Below are 19,588 nucleotides of genomic sequence, written 5' to 3' on the forward strand. Positions count from 1 at the left end.
CTGGCCTGTCATCCTCAGATCCTGGCAGTTTACACTGACTTAGCTAGTGCGGGAGCAGATGTGTGATCACGTGCTCAAAGTGTTTCTGCATCTGTACATCTAGCAGGAACGTGGAGGCAACAGCAGACTGAGGAAAAACCCACACTGGTCAAACCAGATTAACAATAAACAAAAACATGTGATGCCCCAAATACTTTAACTTAAGGTTTTGAATATTCATGCACAGTGGCATGAGCTTGTTGTTAAGTGACAACTCATCACATGAGGTTAAAGCTCAGAAATCAACGGATGCTCAGATGATCCATAGTGTTTCCATTGTGGACTGTAAATACAGAGAGAACTATGTGAAACGTGCAGAAATAGGACATTTCTAAAAATATTAGCCCACTTTATGAAGACTTGCAGGGCTGAGGCTCAACAGTACAGGCAGTCACAGACAGGAGCAGAGGTGCACATTGTCTAAAATTTTATTTAACAACAGGGACGTTCGGTTTGGTCAGTATTAAAGAGCTGTGATTTACACATGAAAAATAAAAGTGCTCCTGGTTTCCCTGGCTTGACTGCTCACAGAGATGGAACATTTAACTGTCGGAGATGTGACCAACAGATGATTGTTTACACAAGCAAACACTGCAGCTCAGCTACAGTAAACAGGAAGGTTGACGGATACTGTACAGGCTGACTAGCACCTCCCAGTGGCCACAAAAACAGGACAAGCTCCAGAGAGATGTCAAAGAACAGTTCTAAGTTTTACACTTTTACTTAAATGTGTACAAATAGTAGCTAATTTTAAAATAGAATAATACAAATGTGGAGAAAATAATCATCATGAGAGTGAAAAAAATGTTGTTTGAACTAGCATCATCATTATTTATTTATATAGCACCTCCCACCACCTTTGTGGAGGCCCAAGGAGCTGACAATCACAGATAAAATTATAAAACAAACAGATATCCTAAAACCTGAGCATGCCCTGCAGGGCCCTAAAAACAAAGCAGGACCTCAAATGTTGACCGTTACTCATGAAGCTCTGTTGTGACTGCGTCCCCTTTCATTTTTAAATGGTAATAATTCCAAACGTTGGTTTAATCCAGAGATGTGAATAACACTGTGAACTGTAAATGTGGAACAGAAAAAGTGATTTACATATTTTACAATCTTAAAGCCATACTATGCAACTTTTTAATCCTTTCTTGAACCAGTATGTGCTAATATGACCCTTTAAAGGGTTGACAAAATGTCACTCAGACACCCACACTCCCTGTGGCCAGAATATGCATTTGCAACTTCAGAGTGGTGGCTGCATTCTGTTGCACCTAGAAAAAATTGAGCTGGCATACCTGGCGCTGGTCTGCTTCCTGCACATTTCCTACATGTTTTAGATAATGAACACAGCTGATTTATTTAATTTGGTGATGAATCAATTCTATAGACAATAATGAAGGCTGGGGAGACATTTCAGCTGTTAGATTAAGATGTTACACACAGCAAGGAGATAAGTTTCATTTTCAGTTTAAAGCTTCTTTCTGGAGTATTTCTCTAATCTGATGGCACCATCTTGTGGCTAACAAGCATATCACACTCCTATGTTTTTAAGGTGGCAACTTCACGTATCTGTAAATGTATTTCTGTAGCCGACAGAGCTTGAACACATTGTTTTGCAAGTAATATTTTTATGTCATGTTGTTTTCTCATAAACTTATATTTCAGAGACTTACTTGTCCTTGAAAAGTTCATCAACTCTGCATCTGCCGAGGTATTCCTTAAATTTAAAGCAAGTAAGCGATAGTCTAACGCTATTGGTTAGTTCTGGTCAGCGCTCAGTTTCCTATTGAACGGAGCTCTGGGAGGCAGGGGGTGTGCTTAGCATAAAATAAAAAGACGTATTGCTTACATTATTTCACAGTACACGATGAGATAGGGGCTGCATGACTTAATTTTTTTAAAGTCAACAGTCAAGTAATGGAAATTGAGTCGACTTTGACTAGTTATTGATGACGTCATACACCTGAAGCGGCGCGGGGGGTCGGTTATTCGCTGGAATTTTTGACAATTAAAATTGTGCCCACATTTTCAAAGTTAAACACATCTCTTTTAACAACAGCAGTTCCTGCATCTATACTGCTCCGCTTCAGCCCTCTCCCCCCTCCCCCTGCGCAGCGGCCGCAAACTCACTGATGCGCCTGCAGCCTCTCAGAGTTCCTGCTGCTCTAAACATTAAAATAATTATTTTATTTTCTGTTCCTCACTTCTGATTACCTTCAATTGTGTCTGTTTGTTGCAACCACCAGGTACAAAAACAAACTTGTTTTTATTTGACTATTTTTCTGTCCTGCCTGTTTATTATCTTCCTGCATCTCCTCTCAATCCTAAAGAAAGACTGCTACCTGGCTTCATATATATTCATGAGTTACCTTTGAACTGCAGTTCTACAAGTTCTACCGACCGCAAAAACAGCGGAGTGTGCGTTGCTCGCCGGCCGCATCAGTGAGGTGCGTCACCAGAGGACAAAACAGGTGATGTGCCCTGCTCCACGGCAGCGAAAAGCATCAGGCACAAATAAGACAGAAAACATAAAAGGAAATGAGCCGACATGAACGATTGCATGTTAAATTTGTTTTTGAGGTGGTGACACTCCTCCTTGAACCGTCACCTTATCATGGTGGAGGAGTTAGAGTGCCTTAATGATCCTAGGAGCTATGTTGTCTGGGGCACTTTGTGCCCCTGGTAGGGTCTCCCATGACAAATTGGTTTTGGGTGAAGGGTGAGACAAAGAACGGTTCAGAGGATCTTTCATGGATGTACAATCAAAGAGTCTGAGTACCCGGCCCGGAGGGTTACCGGGGTCCCACCCTGGGGCTGGGGCCCGTGAGCAAGCGCCTTGTGGCTGGGCTTTTGCCCATGGGGCCAGGCTCATCCAACTGTGGACCTACCACCCACAGGAAGAACATGAAGGGTCTGGTACGGTGTGGATCGGGTGGCAGACCGAGGCGGGAGACTTGGCGGTCCGATCCCCGGACAAGGAAACTGTTTTTTTTGGACATGGAACGTCACCTTGCTGGCGGGGAAGGAGCAGGAGCTTGTGGCAGAAGTTGAGCGGTACCGGCTAGATATAGTCGGACTCACCTCGACACATAGCATTGGCTCTGGAACCCAAGTCCTTGAGAGCGGTTGGACACTCTCCTTTGCTGGAGTTGCTCCGGGTGAGAGGCGGAAGGCTGGGGTAGGCTTTTTGTTTGCCCCAAGACTCTTGCTTGAGTTGGGGGTTTACCCCGGGGGACGAGAGGGTAGCTTCCCTGCGCCTTCGGGTAGGGAATGGGTCCTGACTGTTGTTTGTGCTTATGGGCCAAATATCAGCTCAGAGTACCCACCCATTTGGCGTCCCTGGGACGAGTACTAGATAGTGCTCCATCAGGGGACTCCATTGTCCTGCTGGGGGACTTTAATGCTCACGTGGGCAATGACAGCTTGACCTGGAGGGGTGTGATTGGGAAGAAACGGCCCGCCTGATCTGAACTCGAGTGGTGTTTCGTTATTGGATTTTCTGTGCAAGCCGCAGTTTGGCCATAACGAACACCATGTTCGAACATAAGGACGCCCATCGGTACACTTGGTACCAGGGCAGCGTAGGTCGCAGGTCAATGATAGACTTTGTAGTCGTATCATCTGACCTGCGGCCGTATGTTTTGGACACCCGAGTTAAGAGAGGTGCGGAGCTGTCTACTGATCACCACCAGAAATGGTCAGTTTTTCATCTACAGTTTGACCTTTTCAGTATCCGGTCATATGGACACGAGTCTACATCTAGTGCCTTTAATCTGCTGTATCCTGCTATTCTATCAGCTGGAGTCCAGGCCTCTGCCGCTTTGAACACACAGCATTCCCGTTTCAAGGCCTTAAGCTTCCCCAAATCGCTTCTACAGGATTCCTCCAGCCTCTGAATAAAAGTGAACATTTTCAGCTCATATGAGTTAAATAATCATGAAATGAAATGAACAATATGGTTAAATGAAATGTTTTGATTAATCTGTACTTAAATTAATAAGGATGAAATGAAATATATGACCCATATATTTTGCGTAAGTGACTGGACAAGCACACACTCACCATATTTCCATGATGCAAGTTAAAGTTAACGTCACTGCACATAGATATTTTCTGATCCACAAATCAGAGCTCCTGTATCTGGGAAAGGTGTGGTTCTGAGGTTTGTTTGTTGACACCTCTTAACGTGGCACATCCTGGTTGGCCATGTAATCACAATAAGGGAATATTAAAACAGAATCACTTGCTGAGTGATTCAGTTAGTTTTTGAGCCAAACTCCGGACTGGCCACCGGAGGAACTCTCTAACCACAGCATCTCTTGACAAGCTGTCAAAACCTGTTACATGCTGCAGCGACACAGAAACTTGCTCCCAGAACAAAGCTGACACAGCCAAGACTCCTTCAGAGTCCGTCCATCTTAGACGCAACCAACCTTCTCGCTGTTGTGACCCGGGAACACCTCGAGACCGGTCTAGTGGTACTGCGGTTGATCCTGCGGACTTCGGTACCTAGGGGTCCAGTTTCCCAACATTCCGGGGATCTACCACGGGGGTTCCTATCTTGAGTACATAGGCACGACAGATTGCGTCCGATGCTGTTTTATTAGAAATCAACTTCCTAGTTTAATGCAGACCAAATTCAATCACACTCGAATCTCCGCTTCTTCAGATACGAGGGTTCTGATAACATCACATTCACACATCATCACCCCCCACATTCCATCCTCTTAGATTCATCCATCACATTCGTCTAATTTATAACTTGTCTTGTTATAATTTGTTTCGAAAATAAATTTCTTACTTTTTATAAACTTTACTGTCTGAATTAATACAAAGTGTGTTTGATCACTCAAAAAGCAAAGAATCCTAATTCTTCTGATTAAACATTCAAAGATCAATCAGGTTGATATTCTATATTTATATAGAACATCACATCTTATTGGTCATAAGTAAAGGTAATATATTAAGCTTAAAAGGAACATATTACACCTCTTTACACTGACAAAGATATTGTTGTTTTATCTGCACCGATTAAACATTCTTCTTTGACCCGAGTGCTCCAGCCCTTTTCTTCTTCTCCATAACTCAACAGGTTTGTGACAATCTGATACAATAAAACAAAGTACATGTACTGTATAAATATATATATAGAGAGAGAGAGAGAGAGAGAGAGAGAGAGAGAGAGAGAGAGAGAGAGAGAGAGAGAGAGAGAGAGAGAGAGAGAGAGAGAGAGAGAGAGAGAGAGAGAGAGAGAGAGAGAGAGAGAGAGAGAGAGAGAGAGAGAGAGAGATACAGCTGGGAACAAAAAACATTATCAAACTTCCAAGAAAAAGCTTAATTTTCGGCTACAGTTTGGATACTTCAACGGTAACAAACCCTTATAAATCATATTTTTTTCTGAAACTGGATATACTTTCAATGTCAGAGATTAAATTAAACATTTGAATAACATCCCAAAGGTGTATTCAACATCTAATAAAACTTCAGTCATGGCTTAAAGCTCACTTCCTGTCTCGTTTCAGGAGACGGTTTTTCCCAACAGGAAGTCTACGTAGTCTTTCCTGCGCAGCACGCGGTTAATTTTGAAGGTGTTGGTGTAGGTCATCATCTGGTTACAAAGGTCCCTGAAAGCACCTGCTGCCACCAGCTGCACCCTCATCGGGCCTATACTGCCTTTTATACGGAAAGACCTGTAGACTGCAGAGTCCTGCTGGAGACAAATGTCCAGCTGGAGGAGAAGACAGATTTAATGGGTAAAAGCAACCGCTACAGTGATTATGATAAACCTCACCTTGGATCGCTGCGTGTCCGCTAGATTCCTCACACCTTTCAGCTCTAGGAACACCTGGTAGTGAGGGTCGGAGGAACCTGTGGAGTCTCCTGCAGTGTTGCAGTAACGTCATGCTCCACATATATGGCAGGAGGATTTAATCAAATGATATAGTAAAACTATGTTACCCAAGATGCTGCTCTCAGCACAAGAGTAGTCAACAAGCGTAGCATTGGGCCAGTGAGCAACGGCTTTCTTTAAGGCACCAAGGAACACCGCTTCAGACACTTTCTCACCTCGAACATTCAGCATTTGATCCCGTCTAATAAACATAGAGGCAAAGACCGCATTAACATGTCATGCATGTACAGTTTATACACCAGGAGACGTGTTTTACTCTGGGATGTTACTTGTATTGAAACTCCACGATGGGACACTGGTTGTGGAATCCAACAAGTTTCACGATGTCGCCAATCCTGTATCTGTAACACAGCAAATGATGGTCTCATAAGGCTTTTCTAATGTTCCTGTCTCAGGTTAAGAGACCATAACACTGTCTGATGAACCGAATGGGATTGAAGATGATTGTCTGTGACATGCAGCTCATTCCAGCCTGAGTGCAATCAGATGAACTCGTATTACAACCCTAATCGTGACTACAAAGCAATCACAGCACACGATCCCTTCACTCATTTGTGACTCCTGCTTAATTTGCAACGATCATTTACATGTTCATTGTCAGATGAAATTACCGTCTGTCCACTGGGGTGACAAACAACAAAAACAGTAGTTTCCTCGCTTGATGGTAAAGGAAACCAGACCTGAAAAGTCCTGAGGCGTTTGTGACAACAAGCTCGTAGCTGTCCCCCTCCTTCACCTCCTCCATCAAGAGAGTTTGAGGCGACTCCTCATCCAGGCTGCTCTCTGGCAGGAACTCAAAGAACATCGAGCGTGGACACAGCAGGTATTGTCTTGCAGGTTTATCAGGCCACAGGTTCACGCCTATCAGACCTGCAGGGGCCCAAACACAGAAGGACAACAGAAAAGAGCAGAAGCTCTATGAACAAGGCTGGTTTCACCCATCCAGTCATTCTGCCACTACAGCTTGGCTACATGAGGCGATGCTGTTATGATTTACCTTCCGCAGCAGCATAAAGTGGTGAATAAAAAGGCACTCCTTGACAGTATCCCTTCCTCAACATTTCACCATAGATCTGATTGGTGCCCGAGTCTACCGCCAGCACCAGGTGGAGTTGAGGCCACACACACTTAGCAATCCCCTGGAAACCATTATGGAAGTGGGCAAGGAGCTGAGCAGCCCTCTCTGGGTCTGGCTTCATCAGAGCTTCCAGTCTGGTTCTCACATCAGGCTGCAGACACAAGGCATTGCTAATTTTCCCACGTTCAATGTCCTCCACCAGCTCCTGCCAACGCTCCTGCGGGAACGAGAGGAAATTAGAGAAATTTGACCCCTAATCGTTTATTAATGAACTAGAAATAATATACATTTTGTTTTGAATAATGGACTGAAGATTTCTACAGACTCAAGAACCATGAACAATGCTGAGTCACCCCCCGCACGTGCTCTTACGGCCTTCTCACGAGGCTCCCCCAGAAGTGTGTGTAATTCAAGCCATGATGATGATTAATACGACCTGATGTACTTTACAGAGATTGACTAAATGCATATTGCAAATGCTAAATAAAAACTTTCATGGTTGTTGCTGAATTTTTCTTCTGTGATTTCAGAATTAAAATTAGAATCAACTTTATTGTCATCGCCCCAACCGTCCTGAAGCATAGGAATGTGTCTCTGTGGCACATCCTGATTAAAGTTAAACACACAGACACGTAGAACAAAACACAGATACAGGCAGACCACGAGAGCAGCCGTCAAGGTGCTCATCTTTTTTTTCCAGAATCCAACATTTGCCACCTCATAAACTAAACAATATTTTAAAACAGCAAAAGTAATATAGGTTTCTCAGGACATCCAGACGCGTACCTCTAAGACTATGAAAGCATTGAGAACAGTGGAAGCAAAGCTGGATTCCAGTATTCCCACTGTGGGATCTTTGAGGGCAAACAGGAGGTGCAGGTACAGAATGTCCTTCTCATTGAGAACCTGAATGAAAACAGGAACATTTTACACACAAGTATCAAACAAAGTGACTCACCTTTCATCAGACTTACTGATCGTACCGTAAAGGCTGGAGCAGGAGTTGTGAAGAGGCTGAGTGTGCGTCCGTAGTGGGATGAGGTTGGTGTGGAAAAGTTTGGTCGGATGGGGATTCCGGCTTCAGACCGGCGAGAGGCAGGGGTGTAGAAGAACTTGGTGGTGCGCTGAAGGCTGTTAGTTTCAGCAAAAGCATTCTGCATGACTACTAAACACACAGTTACACCCTGATGGAAATAACAAATACATAATTATTTTTAAATATGGAGCACATAGATGAATTAGCAGGCAGCCGATTCACCTGCAGGTGGAGCTCTCTGGTGGTGTCTATGGTGTTGAGCAGCATGGTGCTGGGTCCTGACGTACCAGAGGTCATGACCAGACTCTCAGGCTTCACTGCAGTAATCACCTTCTCTTCTCCTGCTGCAACCCGTCTGATGAACTCTCCATAGTGCTCGTAGGTGGTGAGAGGGTGACGGGCTCGGAAATCAGCAGCACCTGATGAGACAAATGAACAGAATCAGTTGCTGAAAACTGTTTCTGTTTCAACTTTCAAGAAGCGATGATCAGAATTTCACCCCTACCTTATATTCCGTCCGTCAGTCTTAAGGTATTGTGCAGCCGAGCTGGCTGATATCTTTATGCTTATTTTTAACATCTCACTCTGTCAGGGTATACAGTTCATTCACAGTTCAAAGAATCAGCCACAATTCTGGTGCCTAGGACCTAGTCTGTTACTTTTCTAAGTGACTGCAGGCCTGTTGCACTGAAATCTGCAGTAATTAAATAATTTTAGCATATTATACTTGGCAAATTTGAAAAATTAGCTTGAAACATTCTTTTCACGCCTCTTTACAACGTTCTAGCGCAGTATAGCTATAAATATTTGTGGAGATCAAGAAAAAAATTTGTTCTCTCGCATTTGTCTAAAAACTTGCAGCAATAACACGGCATGAACCAAAAGTGACCATTAGACCATCCGGTTGTTGGTCTCGCCAAACTGCTGCACTTCCCTGGGTCCTCCATTTATTACACTCACGTGTTTAGCAACAGAACACCACTAGTGTGAGAGGTTCTCCGCTCAATTAAATCAGAGAAGAAGAAACAGCCGGCTGCTAACACTTTAGGACAAACTACCAGAGTCCCAAAAAGAAAAACACCATTTGAAGTCACGGACAACAAAAGACGTTTGGACCTGAAAATAGCGACTGTTCTCCGCGCTCTCTCGTTTCAAAAGTTAAAGTCCCATTAATTGTCACACTGGTGTGTGAAATTTCTTCTCCACATTTGGCCAATCCTCTGGGGGAGCAGTGAGCTGCATGAAACATTTGGTGGTCCTCTGGCAACGTTTGACTTTGGCTTCTGGTAGATGCTTAGGGAAGATACCAGAGGTGAGGAGTGAGTGTTCTGTGACCGTGTTTGCGTTCAAAACCTAGCTTGTTCAGTAGATTTGCTATAACAGCTTTAAGGGGGAGGAGTAGTCCAACCCAACATGACCCTGTATAAAAAAGTAACTGATCTCAATATCTGATAACTGATTGCAACATACTTAGCAGCAACAGCGGTGTTTAAAGAACTTCTCATATTGCTGTGGATGAATTGTGTCCTACTCTACTTAGCAGAATAGTTTTTACACTTTGGCGTATTATACGGCATGGACACCTTATTTAAGGTTAACAGTCAGACATTCTACAGTAGGATGTTCTGGTAGAGCAACATTAATGGATCCATCAGTTAAAGTAAGTGGTCCTGAAGCAGCAAAGCGGCCCCAGACCATCACACTACCACCGTGTTGACTGTTGGTATGATGACTTGTTTTCCTTTACATATTAAGTTTATGTCTTTCTTTACCTTTAATGGAGCAGAAGTTGTACTGTCTCCCATAGCACGTGTCTGCATTTTCAGACAGTCGCTTCAGCAGAATCTCTTCTTGAACTTTCTTCACATTCAGTGTATCAGTTTCTAGTTTCTGTCTCTGACCCCTTCCTATCCGGCTGGCCATCTTCATCTCAACATACTGCAGAATGAGGCTGATGAACGTCCGGTTTTTACCCTTCACCTTGGAGCTGATGTCTCTCCAAACGACTGCTGCCACGGCCAGAGAGAGGGCAGCAAAGGTAGTGAGCAGAATCAGGAGAAGCATGGCTTGAAGGTAAACAAGCAGGGAGAAACACATGAGGATGTGCCAGGATGGGGCGCTATTTGCAACAAATGTATTTGTTTTATGCATCAAGTACATAGAAATACTATCTAATTAATTTTCCCGTGGCTCTCTAATTATAACGAAAACAATAACAAAGCTAGAAAACACGCGGATAACCTTCATATTTCTGAGGAAAATTAGAGCTGAAGGGCTTTTCTTCTTGAAAAGTTGCCAGTTCCAGCCCACCTTTGATAGCGACACATCAAAGGTAGCAGCCAAAATTCATGATACAGCGTTACTGTGTTTCACTATTTTAAATCAGAATCGTACATATCCTGCACTTACTTGCCGGAGAACGTTCTTAAACTTTAATGTCAGAAGCACTTCCGTGTTTGGGAACACTTCACCACCCTGATTGGTTATTTACACGATGACGTATGAACCCCCTCACTCATAAACGTACTAGTATTTCAAATGTAAAGTACCAAAAAGTAATGAATACGCCGGTTCGAAATCGATTGCCACCCGTAAATATGTGGCACTTTATTTAGAGGGTTGTCATAAATATGCTTTTATTGTTCAGCTGAATGCTGTGATTTTGTATTAAACGTCACCCCAAACAGATAGATAAGGGAGGGGGGGGGGGGGGTCGTATTGCTGTCTCAAAAAAGACTAACTTCATTTTTAAAGGAACGACCAGGCAAAAACATTACTTGTCAGAAGTGGGATTCGAACCCACGCCTCCAGAGGAGACTGCGACCTGAACGCAGCGCCTTAGACCGCTCGGCCATCCTGACTTGAAAAGCACTTGTAATCTGTTTATAAAAACTTTTCAGCTGAATGGTGATGGTTTATTTTTGATAATTTTATGTACGGCGCAGAGTACTAACCATATATTGGCGCTAACCATCCATACTCTATAGAAGAGGCCCCTTACATTTTGGAGCCTGTGTATCAAGGCATCAAAGGTCATAGTTGTGAAATAACTGCATTGTTTTCATAGACACGTGGAATAACAAGCCATTGTTACACAAAACCCGTAATTCTAAAAAACTGTTTGAGACCATAAAACACCAAAAAGCTAGAAAGATGGAAAACTGGTGGTGGCTGGATCCATTGTCTTCCAACACCAAAGCTACCTAACCGTACTACAGTTCAGGGGCGGAGTAAGGCGGGGATTTTATGGGGCTTGAGCCCGAGCTGTTTTTTCAGAAGCCCTGGCTCTTTTGTGATGCATGGTCTTCTTGTTTTGCATCAGTTCCAGTTCTGAAGTCCTGCGTTTGAACCATTACCATTTCAGTCCTGGTGTTTGATATGTTTTCTTTACATTCATGAAAGTTTGCCTTATTTGTCTTATTGCATTCACATTAGCCACTGGCTAATAGCCGGCATCAGGGCTAAGCTCCAATATCTGGCTCCTCCTCTGCCACAGTTTGCGATCAAATTTCTTTTTTTTTACTGGACAAAACTACGGAGCCCGTCTGGTGACATTGAAAAAAATCGTGGCCACGAGATATTAATTTGTGGCTATGAGTTAATATTGCTTGAACACGATATACTTAATGCGTTCCCACTAGATATTAATGCGTGGCCACGACTTATAAATGCACTAGGGGTGTGTTCCAGAGAGGGGTTTCCTGAAAGGGTCTCCTCTTCAAAAAAAAAAAAAAAAAAAAATCTTAACTTTTAGTTAATATTAGGTCTTAATGTCACTGATATTTATTTCAAAGAATAATAAACAGTTGTGATATCATCCAATAACGCAGGTGATGCATCTTTTTCTTTCAGCACCACAGATGACTGTAAATAAAGTGTGTCCTCCTCTATTTTGTTTGTAGTGACTGGCTCACTTTCATGTATTTTTGAATTACTTATCGGTATATTAATTGTGTCATGCGCGACTGTGCATCTGTGAGCCAACAAACTGCACATAACGGTCAGAGACGCACCGTCGGCCAGATGATCGACAGCCTTGTGGTGCTTGTTGTTGGTTTGTGAGGTGAAAATTTGGTCGGTTGGGTGACAGCAGTGCTCGTGGCTTGAACTAACTTTTTCGGAGCGTTACAGCAGGCCTGGATTTGGGCTGACTTCAAGGATTGTTTGGGTGGTTGCGCGTTTTGCTACCTCTAACCCGTTGGCGGTGTCCAGGGAGCTGAGTGCTGTGGTACAGGATGTGCTAGACGCTACCATGGTGTTCAGTGGGCTGTTGGTGGTGGTGTGCCGGAATAAGTCACAGCGCTGCGGCTTGAGAAGTTTCTGGGGGTGGACATGGTGGTTTCCGAGTCGAGGTCTGGTTGTGTGATTAAGGGTGTGGCGTATGGCATTTCCAACAAGGTCTCTGAGTCGGAGGTGTTTGGTTCCATGAGTGGGGCGGCGGCAGGCACATGCAGAGGGGTGGAGGCGGAGGGTGCTTGAGCACCTGCCCCTTTTGTCCAAAGTGCCCTTTTTCCGGTCTTCCATCCAGGGCTTAATTTGAGCCGGATCTTGCCGGAACAAGATCTGGGAACTATCTTATTTTGAAAGTACCGTTCCGGCAACAGTTTGCTAGGATCCGGCCACTAACGCGACAAACTGGAAGCCCTCAACACATCCAGGGCGAGCCCGAAACAATCTTGGTTCTACTGCTATTACATTATCTATGTGGACTCTCTGGGGATTATTTAGAGCTGAGAGGCGCTGAGCTCTGATTGTTAATGCGCTCCAGACAGAAGCGTCCTGAGCACGGCCACAGTAACATTCTCAAAGTGTCTGTTGTGTGACGGGGTGAGTACTCCCTCTTCTCCACAACATCTTTGTAAGACTGTCATTCCAGGAGAGGGCACTCACCAGCTGTGGGGCATTACCGATCAGCGGCAGCTGCAGATCCTCTAATCAACCGCAGCAGAGCTCTATTTAAGAGGAGAGGGAACCACTTCACATCGCTGGATGATTAACTACTCACGGTAGAATCTTGCCACTCAGTACTAGGTTTTACTTGGTCTCTGCTCAGACATTTGTGCTGTCACAGTTTTTGGATTTATCTGGTTTTTTGTGCTTGGATTTTTTGGTGTTTGGACTCAAGTCTGTTTCATCTTCAGGATACTTGGAATCGCTGAACCACAGATGGATGTACCTACCTGCAAGTCACCATAACCCGCCTGGATTACACACTCAAGGTTCACCTCTCCTCCAGCTTCACTTGCCCTCTGCCGCCATCATCTGGCTCCCTCTCCTGGACGTACCCCGTCACACCGTTTGCCCTCCCTGCTGGCTTTTGGACTCTTGCCGACTACTTCACACTTGGATATCTCCAGGACACTTTTAGTTAGGGTTAATAAATCATTGTTTGAACTTTCTGCCTTTGTCCTGTGATGGTTCTTCATGTCGTGGGTTAAACACCTTCCCAGGAACATGACAGAATCATCCAGCCAAAACGCTAACCCCACGGAATCATCACTCACCGATTTCAGTTCTAGGTTAACTCAGCAGGAACAGGCCCTGCCGGTCTTATTGGAACACCTCGAGATTGTTAACCAACGATCTCAACAGCTGGAGGCCATGATCCGTCAACTTCAACAGGGCTTGACCCAGCTCCAGGCTCAGGACCCCTCTCAGGAGAGAGCCACCACCTCCCAAGGAAACCTCGCCGTTCCTGAGCTCAATACTGAAGGGGCCGCAGCCGCGGAACCCGCCTATTACCACACCGCCCCTGCGCCTCCTGCTCAGACGTACAGTGGAGAGTTCGAGGAGTGCCACAGTTTTCTCCTCCAGTGTCAGTTGGCGTTTGCACGGTCTCCTGGAGCCTTCCACACTGATGTAAGTCGCATTTCTTATATTGTTGGACTGCTACGAGGAAAAGCATTAAGGTGGGCAGAAGCTAAGAGCCACAACCCTGCCTTTTTGGCAGGCCCCTTGGACGTTTTCCTGGCCGAATTTAAGTTGACTTTTGGCTCTGACATATCCCCTATGGACATAAGCAGGAGGCTGTGGACGCTGTCACAGGGGCAGAGGACGGTGGCAGAGATGACCCTGGATTTTCGTACCCTGGCGGCTGGATCCGCCTGGAACGAGGAGGCCCTCATCGCCGCCTTTACGGAGGCTCTAAACAGCCGCATCAGGAACCAGCTCGCCATGTTCCCGGAACCTCAGTCCCTGGAGGGGCTGATCAAGCTGGCCATCTCCCTCGACAAGAGGCACCGGGAGCTTCACGTGCCCACACCCACACCGGCAACTGTGTCAGTAAGTCATTCCTCGGAGAGTCTTCCCCCGGAGGAACCCATGCAATTAGGAAAGACCAAACTCAGCAAGGAGGAACGTGAACATCGCATGAGGTCAGGTCTTTGCATGTACTGTGGGGGGTCTGGGCATTTTGCCAAAGCCTGCCCGGTTCTGGTAATAGGGCGTGCCCATCGGTAATGTCGGGACTACTGGTGGGCAGTCAGAACTCTAAGGGGTCCCGCAGTGTGTTACCTTGTATGTTGTATGCTAATGCTAAACAGTTTCCGGTTGATGCTTTGTTGGATTCAGGTTGTGAACAATCTTTGATTGACACAGAACGAGTACGTCAGTGGGGAATTCCCACGACCCGGCTCTCCACTCCACTCGCGGTGGCGGCTCTGGATGGACGCAGCTTAACCACCATCACGCATCGGACTGTCTCGGTAAAACTCAGGGTGTCGGGAAATCATGTGGAGGAAATAGAGTTTTTTGTTTTTCCCTCCCTACAGACTGCAGTAGTGCTCGGTCACCCTTGGCTCCTCCGCCACAATCCCCAGGTGAACTGGGAGACGGGAAGAGTGGAGGGGTGGAGCCCGAGATGCTCCCAGTCCTGCCTCGGAGCAGCCCCTCCTAACATCAGCGCTTTTAGACCGCCGTCAGCCGAGAAGATTGACCTGTCTAATGTACCCCAGGAGTATCACGACCTCGCACAGGTATTTAGTAAGGACAGAGCTACTTCTCTTCCTCCACACAGGCCTTTTGACTGTAGCATAGAGCTGCTGCCTGGGGCTCCTCTTCCCAGCAGTCGTCTGTACCACCTCTCCAGACCTGAGCAGGAGAGCATGGAGACCTACATACAGGAATCCCTGGCCGCTGGACTCATTCGACCCTCTTCCTCTCGCCTGGGCGCGGGGTTTTTCTTCGTCCCAAAGAAGGAAGGTACCCTCAGACCTTGCATAGAATATAGAGGACTAAACCAGATCACTGTAAAGAATAAATACCCATTGCCTCTACTCAGCTCGACCTTCGAACCTGTGCAGAACGCACGGGTGTTTAGCCGTCTGGATCTTAGGAACGCGTACCACCTGGTGCGCATCAGGCAAGGGGATGAGTGGAAGACGGCTTTTAAGACTTTTATTGGACATTATGAGTATTTGGTTATGCCTTTTGGGTTGACTAACGCCCCTGCTGTATTCCAGGCGCTTGTGAACTCTGTGTTGGGCGATTTCCTGAAAAAGTTTGTAACAGTTTATTTAGACGACATTTTGATTTTTTTCAGAGGACTCTGCACAGCATGTGGAACATGTTAGAGCGGTTCTCCAGCGGTTGTTGGAGAATCGCTTATATGTCAAAGCAGAGAAGTGTTTGTTTCATGTCCCACAGGTCAAGTTCCTCGGGTTCATCGTGGAACACGGGAGGCTCGGAGCGGATCCGGAGAAGGTCCGCGGGGTCACGGAGTGGCCCACCCCCTCATCCAGGAAACAGCTGCAGCGCTTCCTGGGATTTGCGAACTTTTACCGGCGCTTCATTAAGGGATACAGCCAGGTAGCCGCACCGCTAACTAACTTAACGTCTGTGAAACGCCCATTTGTCTGGTCCCCAGAAGCCGAGGCTGCTTTCCAGGAACTTAAGAGGCGCTTCACCGCCGCTCCAGTCCTCCACAGACCCGATCCCCAGAGGCAGTTCGTGCTAGAGGTGGATGCATCTGAGACCGGGGTGGGGGCGGTCCTCTCACAGGTTGCGCCCGAGGACAATAAACTGCACCCGTGTGCCTTTTTCTCCAGGCGGCTGTCCCCGACGGAAAGCCGTTACGACGTGGGAGACCGGGAGCTGCTCGCGGTGAAACTCGCCATCGAGGAATGGAGGCATTGGCTGGAAGGAGCGGAACAGCCGTTCCTAATATGGACAGACCACAAGAACTTAATCTATCTGAAAGAAGCCAAACGTCTTAACCCCCGCCAATACAGGTGGTCGTTGTTTTTCTCACGCTTTAATTTTCAGATTTCTTATCGCCCTGGATCAAAGAACACTAAACCCGATGCCTTATCCAGACTGTATGCACCAGACCAAGAACCCGAGCCCGAAACCATCCTTCCTTCGTCGTGTGTGGTAGGTGGGATCACCTGGGAGATCCGGGACAAGGTTTTGGAGGCACTCAAAACCGAGCCCGGACCAGGGGGACCCCCAGGGAGGCTATTCGTTCCTCAGGCGCTTAGGGGGCAGGTTATACATTGGGCACACACAGGAAGGTTTTCCATTCATCCAGGTGTGGGACGCACTATAGCTCTGATACGACGGACCTTCTGGTGGCCCTCCATGTATATAGACATTAAGAACTATATTTCAGCTTGTCATGAGTGCGCTCAGCAAAAGGGAGACCACCGAGCCCCAGCTGGGCTCCTCTGTCCCCTTCCTAATCCGTCACGTCCCTGGTCGCATATAGCGCTTGATTTTGTTGTAGGTCTTCCAGAATCTCAGGGCTTCACATGTATCATGTCTGTGGTCGACAGGTTTTCTAAAGCATGTCATTTGGTGCCTCTTAAAGGCCTTCCCTCCTCCACTGTTACTGCCAAACTCCTTGTGAAGCATGTTTTTAGGCTGCATGGTATTCCCACGGAGATTCTGTCTGACCGGGGTCCCCAATTCGTGGCTCGGGTCTGGAAGGAGTTCTCAGAAGCTCTGGGCGCCAAGGTCGCCCTCACCTCCGGCCACCATCCTCAGACTAATGGGCAGTGTGAGCGGTTAAACCAAGAGCTGGGTGCCATGCTGCGTTGTGTCTGCTCCTCCCAGCCCAACACCTGGAGCACACATTTAGCATGGATCGAGTATGCTCACAACTGCCATGTATCCACCTCCACCGGTCAGTCACCATTTGAGGCGTCTCTGGGTTACCAACCCTCACTGTTTCCACAGCAGTCCTCGGCTTCAGTCTCCATCCCGCAGTTTCTCAGGGGGGCCAGACGGGCATGGGCCTCTACCCGGGCGGCTTTGGAGCGCACTGCCGCCAGGAACAAGCAGCTGGCAGACCGACACCGGCGCCCCGCCCCGCTGTACTCTCCTGGTCAGGATGTTTGGCTGTCTTCCCGGGACATCCCGCTAAAGGCCTCCTCTAGGAAGCTCACTCCTAGGTTCATCGGCCCCTTCAGGGTCCTGGACACGCCTACTCCCACCACGGTTCGGCTGGACCTCCCCAGGAATATGAAGGTACACCCTGTATTTCACATTTCCTTGGTTAAACCCGTTGGTTCCAGTCCTCTTTGCCCTGCTCCTGCGCCTCCGCCGCCGGCCCGGCTCTACAAGGGGGGACTGGTCTACTCAGTCCGGCGGATCCTCGACTCCCGACCCCGTGGTCGTGGGGTCCAGTACCTGGTCGACTGGGAGGGGTACGGCCCAGAGGAACGCTCCTGGGTCCCGCGCTCCTTCATCGTGGACCATTCCCTCATTCGGGACTACGAGGAGTCGGTTGCTAGGACGCCAGGTGGCGTCCGTTGAGGGGGGGGGCATTGTTGTGTGACGGGGTGAGTACTCCCTCTTCTCCACAACATCTTTGTAAGACTGTCATTCCAGGAGAGGGCACTCACCAGCTGTGGGGCATTACCGATCAGCGGCAGCTGCAGATCCTCTAATCAACCGCAGCAGAGCTCTATTTAAGAGGAGAGGGAACCACTTCACATTGCTGGATGATTAACTACTCACGGTAGAATCTTGCCACTCAGTACTAGGTTTTACTTGGTCTCTGCTCAGACATTTGTGCTGTCACAGTTTTTGGATTTATCTGGTTTTTTGTGCTTGGATTTTTTGGTGTTTGGACTCAAGTCTGTTTCATCTTCAGGATACTTGGAATCGCTGAACCACAGATGGATGTACCTACCTGCAAGTCACCATAACCCGCCTGGATTACACACTCAAGGTTCACCTCTCCTCCAGCTTCACTTGCCCTCTGCCGCCATCATCTGGCTCCCTCTCCTGGACGTACCCCGTCACACCGTTTGCCCTCCCTGCTGGCTTTTGGACTCTTGCCGACTACTTCACACTTGGATATCTCCAGGACACTTTTAGTTAGGGTTAATAAATCATTGTTTGAACTTTCTGCCTTTGTCCTGTGATGGTTCTTCATGTCGTGGGTTAAACACCTTCCCAGGAACATGACAGTGTCGCCACCTCAAAAAAAATTGTAACACACGATCGTTTATGTCGGCTCATATCCTTTCATGCTTTCGGTCTTTTATTTATGCCTGATGTGTTTCGCTGCTGCGATGTAGAGCGCATCACCTGTTTCGTCCTCCGGTGAATTCACCTCACCGGTGCGGTCAGCACACACTCCACTATTTTTGCGGTCATAGATCTTTTTGAACTGCAGTTCGGTGGTGGTGGCTGTTCGGCGTCTGGGGTTTAACGCACGTGGGTCCAGTCCGCTGCTGATTACCTTCGACACGGTGGAGCTCCCTGCTCGTGTCCAATTGGGCTTCCTAAGTTTCACGGTGAGGGCGTGCGAGGAACCTCCTCTGAGGTGTTTTAGGTGTCAGGGATAAGGCCATGTGTCCGGTGCCTTTGTGGTGGGGGTGCATTGTCAGAGGTGCGGGGGTGACCATGACGGCAAGAGTTATGATTTACCGCTCCGATGTTGTAACTGTGGTGGGAATCATCAAGCGACATATAGGGGCTGTGTGGCGTATAGGGCGGCGGTGGTGGTGGAGAAGGTTCAGGCTGAGCATAAGATGCCGTATGCTGAGGCAGTGCATCGTATGGGGGTGTGGAATAGTGGTGCGTCTGGGCCTTGTCATGTGCCTTTGTCAACTGGTGGTGACAAAGGCTAAAACCTCATAGGGTTCACTTAAATGTTGGAGTTAGATTTGGAAAAGACAGCAATCTCTCCCACCATGAGACTATTGTTCCAGCACACTTGATTCATGGTTGAATCACCTGCAGCAGCTCAGGCTCGCAGAAGCCAGTTATCACCTGCTGATTGAAATCAGGTGTGTTGGAGGAGGTGGGGTTAAAACTTTTGTGTTTTTTAGAGTTTGGTTAATTTCCTCTGAGACTCCAGAGTGAGACAATGCTTTGACGTCATTGAACTGGCAGCAGATTGGACCCTATATGTATATATACATACATATATATATATATATATATGTATATATATATATATGTATATATATATATATATATATATATATATATATATATATATATGTGTGTGTGTCTGTCTGTCTGTCTGTCTGTCTGTCTGTATGTATGTATGTGTATATAGATAGAT

General features: G+C 46.8%; 1 protein-coding gene and 1 non-coding gene across 4 annotated transcripts; both read right to left on the reverse strand.

Moving 5' to 3' along the window:
* Positions 1 to 4,943: 4,943 nt before the first annotated feature.
* Positions 4,944 to 10,547, reverse strand: ghdc (GH3 domain containing). Of its 3 annotated transcripts, none has more exons than XM_070545635.1 (11): positions 10,480 to 10,547; positions 9,843 to 10,136; positions 8,293 to 8,489; positions 8,018 to 8,218; positions 7,821 to 7,940; positions 6,954 to 7,251; positions 6,637 to 6,826; positions 6,226 to 6,297; positions 6,004 to 6,137; positions 5,837 to 5,925; positions 4,944 to 5,149 (listed from the first exon to the last, which is right to left on the reverse strand). In XM_070545635.1, exons 2-11 carry the CDS (start codon positions 10,132 to 10,134, stop codon positions 5,039 to 5,041), a joined length of 1,704 nt encoding a protein of 567 aa, XP_070401736.1. In that variant the 5' UTR covers positions 10,135 to 10,136; positions 10,480 to 10,547; the 3' UTR covers positions 4,944 to 5,038. The 3 variants fall into 3 exon arrangements, with proteins under 3 accessions (XP_070401736.1, XP_070401735.1, XP_070401734.1); XM_070545634.1 differs by having other exon boundaries at positions 4,944 to 5,752; XM_070545633.1 differs by having other exon boundaries at positions 4,944 to 5,773.
* A 301-nt stretch (positions 10,548 to 10,848) lies between these two features.
* Positions 10,849 to 10,931, reverse strand: trnal-cag (transfer RNA leucine (anticodon CAG)). Its single transcript has one exon. It is a non-coding gene; the product is annotated as a tRNA-Leu (tRNA).
* Positions 10,932 to 19,588: the final 8,657 nt, after the last annotated feature.

Source organism: Nothobranchius furzeri, chromosome 16 (assembly GCF_043380555.1).
Source record: "Nothobranchius furzeri strain GRZ-AD chromosome 16, NfurGRZ-RIMD1, whole genome shotgun sequence".
NCBI lineage: Eukaryota > Metazoa > Chordata > Actinopteri > Cyprinodontiformes > Nothobranchiidae > Nothobranchius > Nothobranchius furzeri.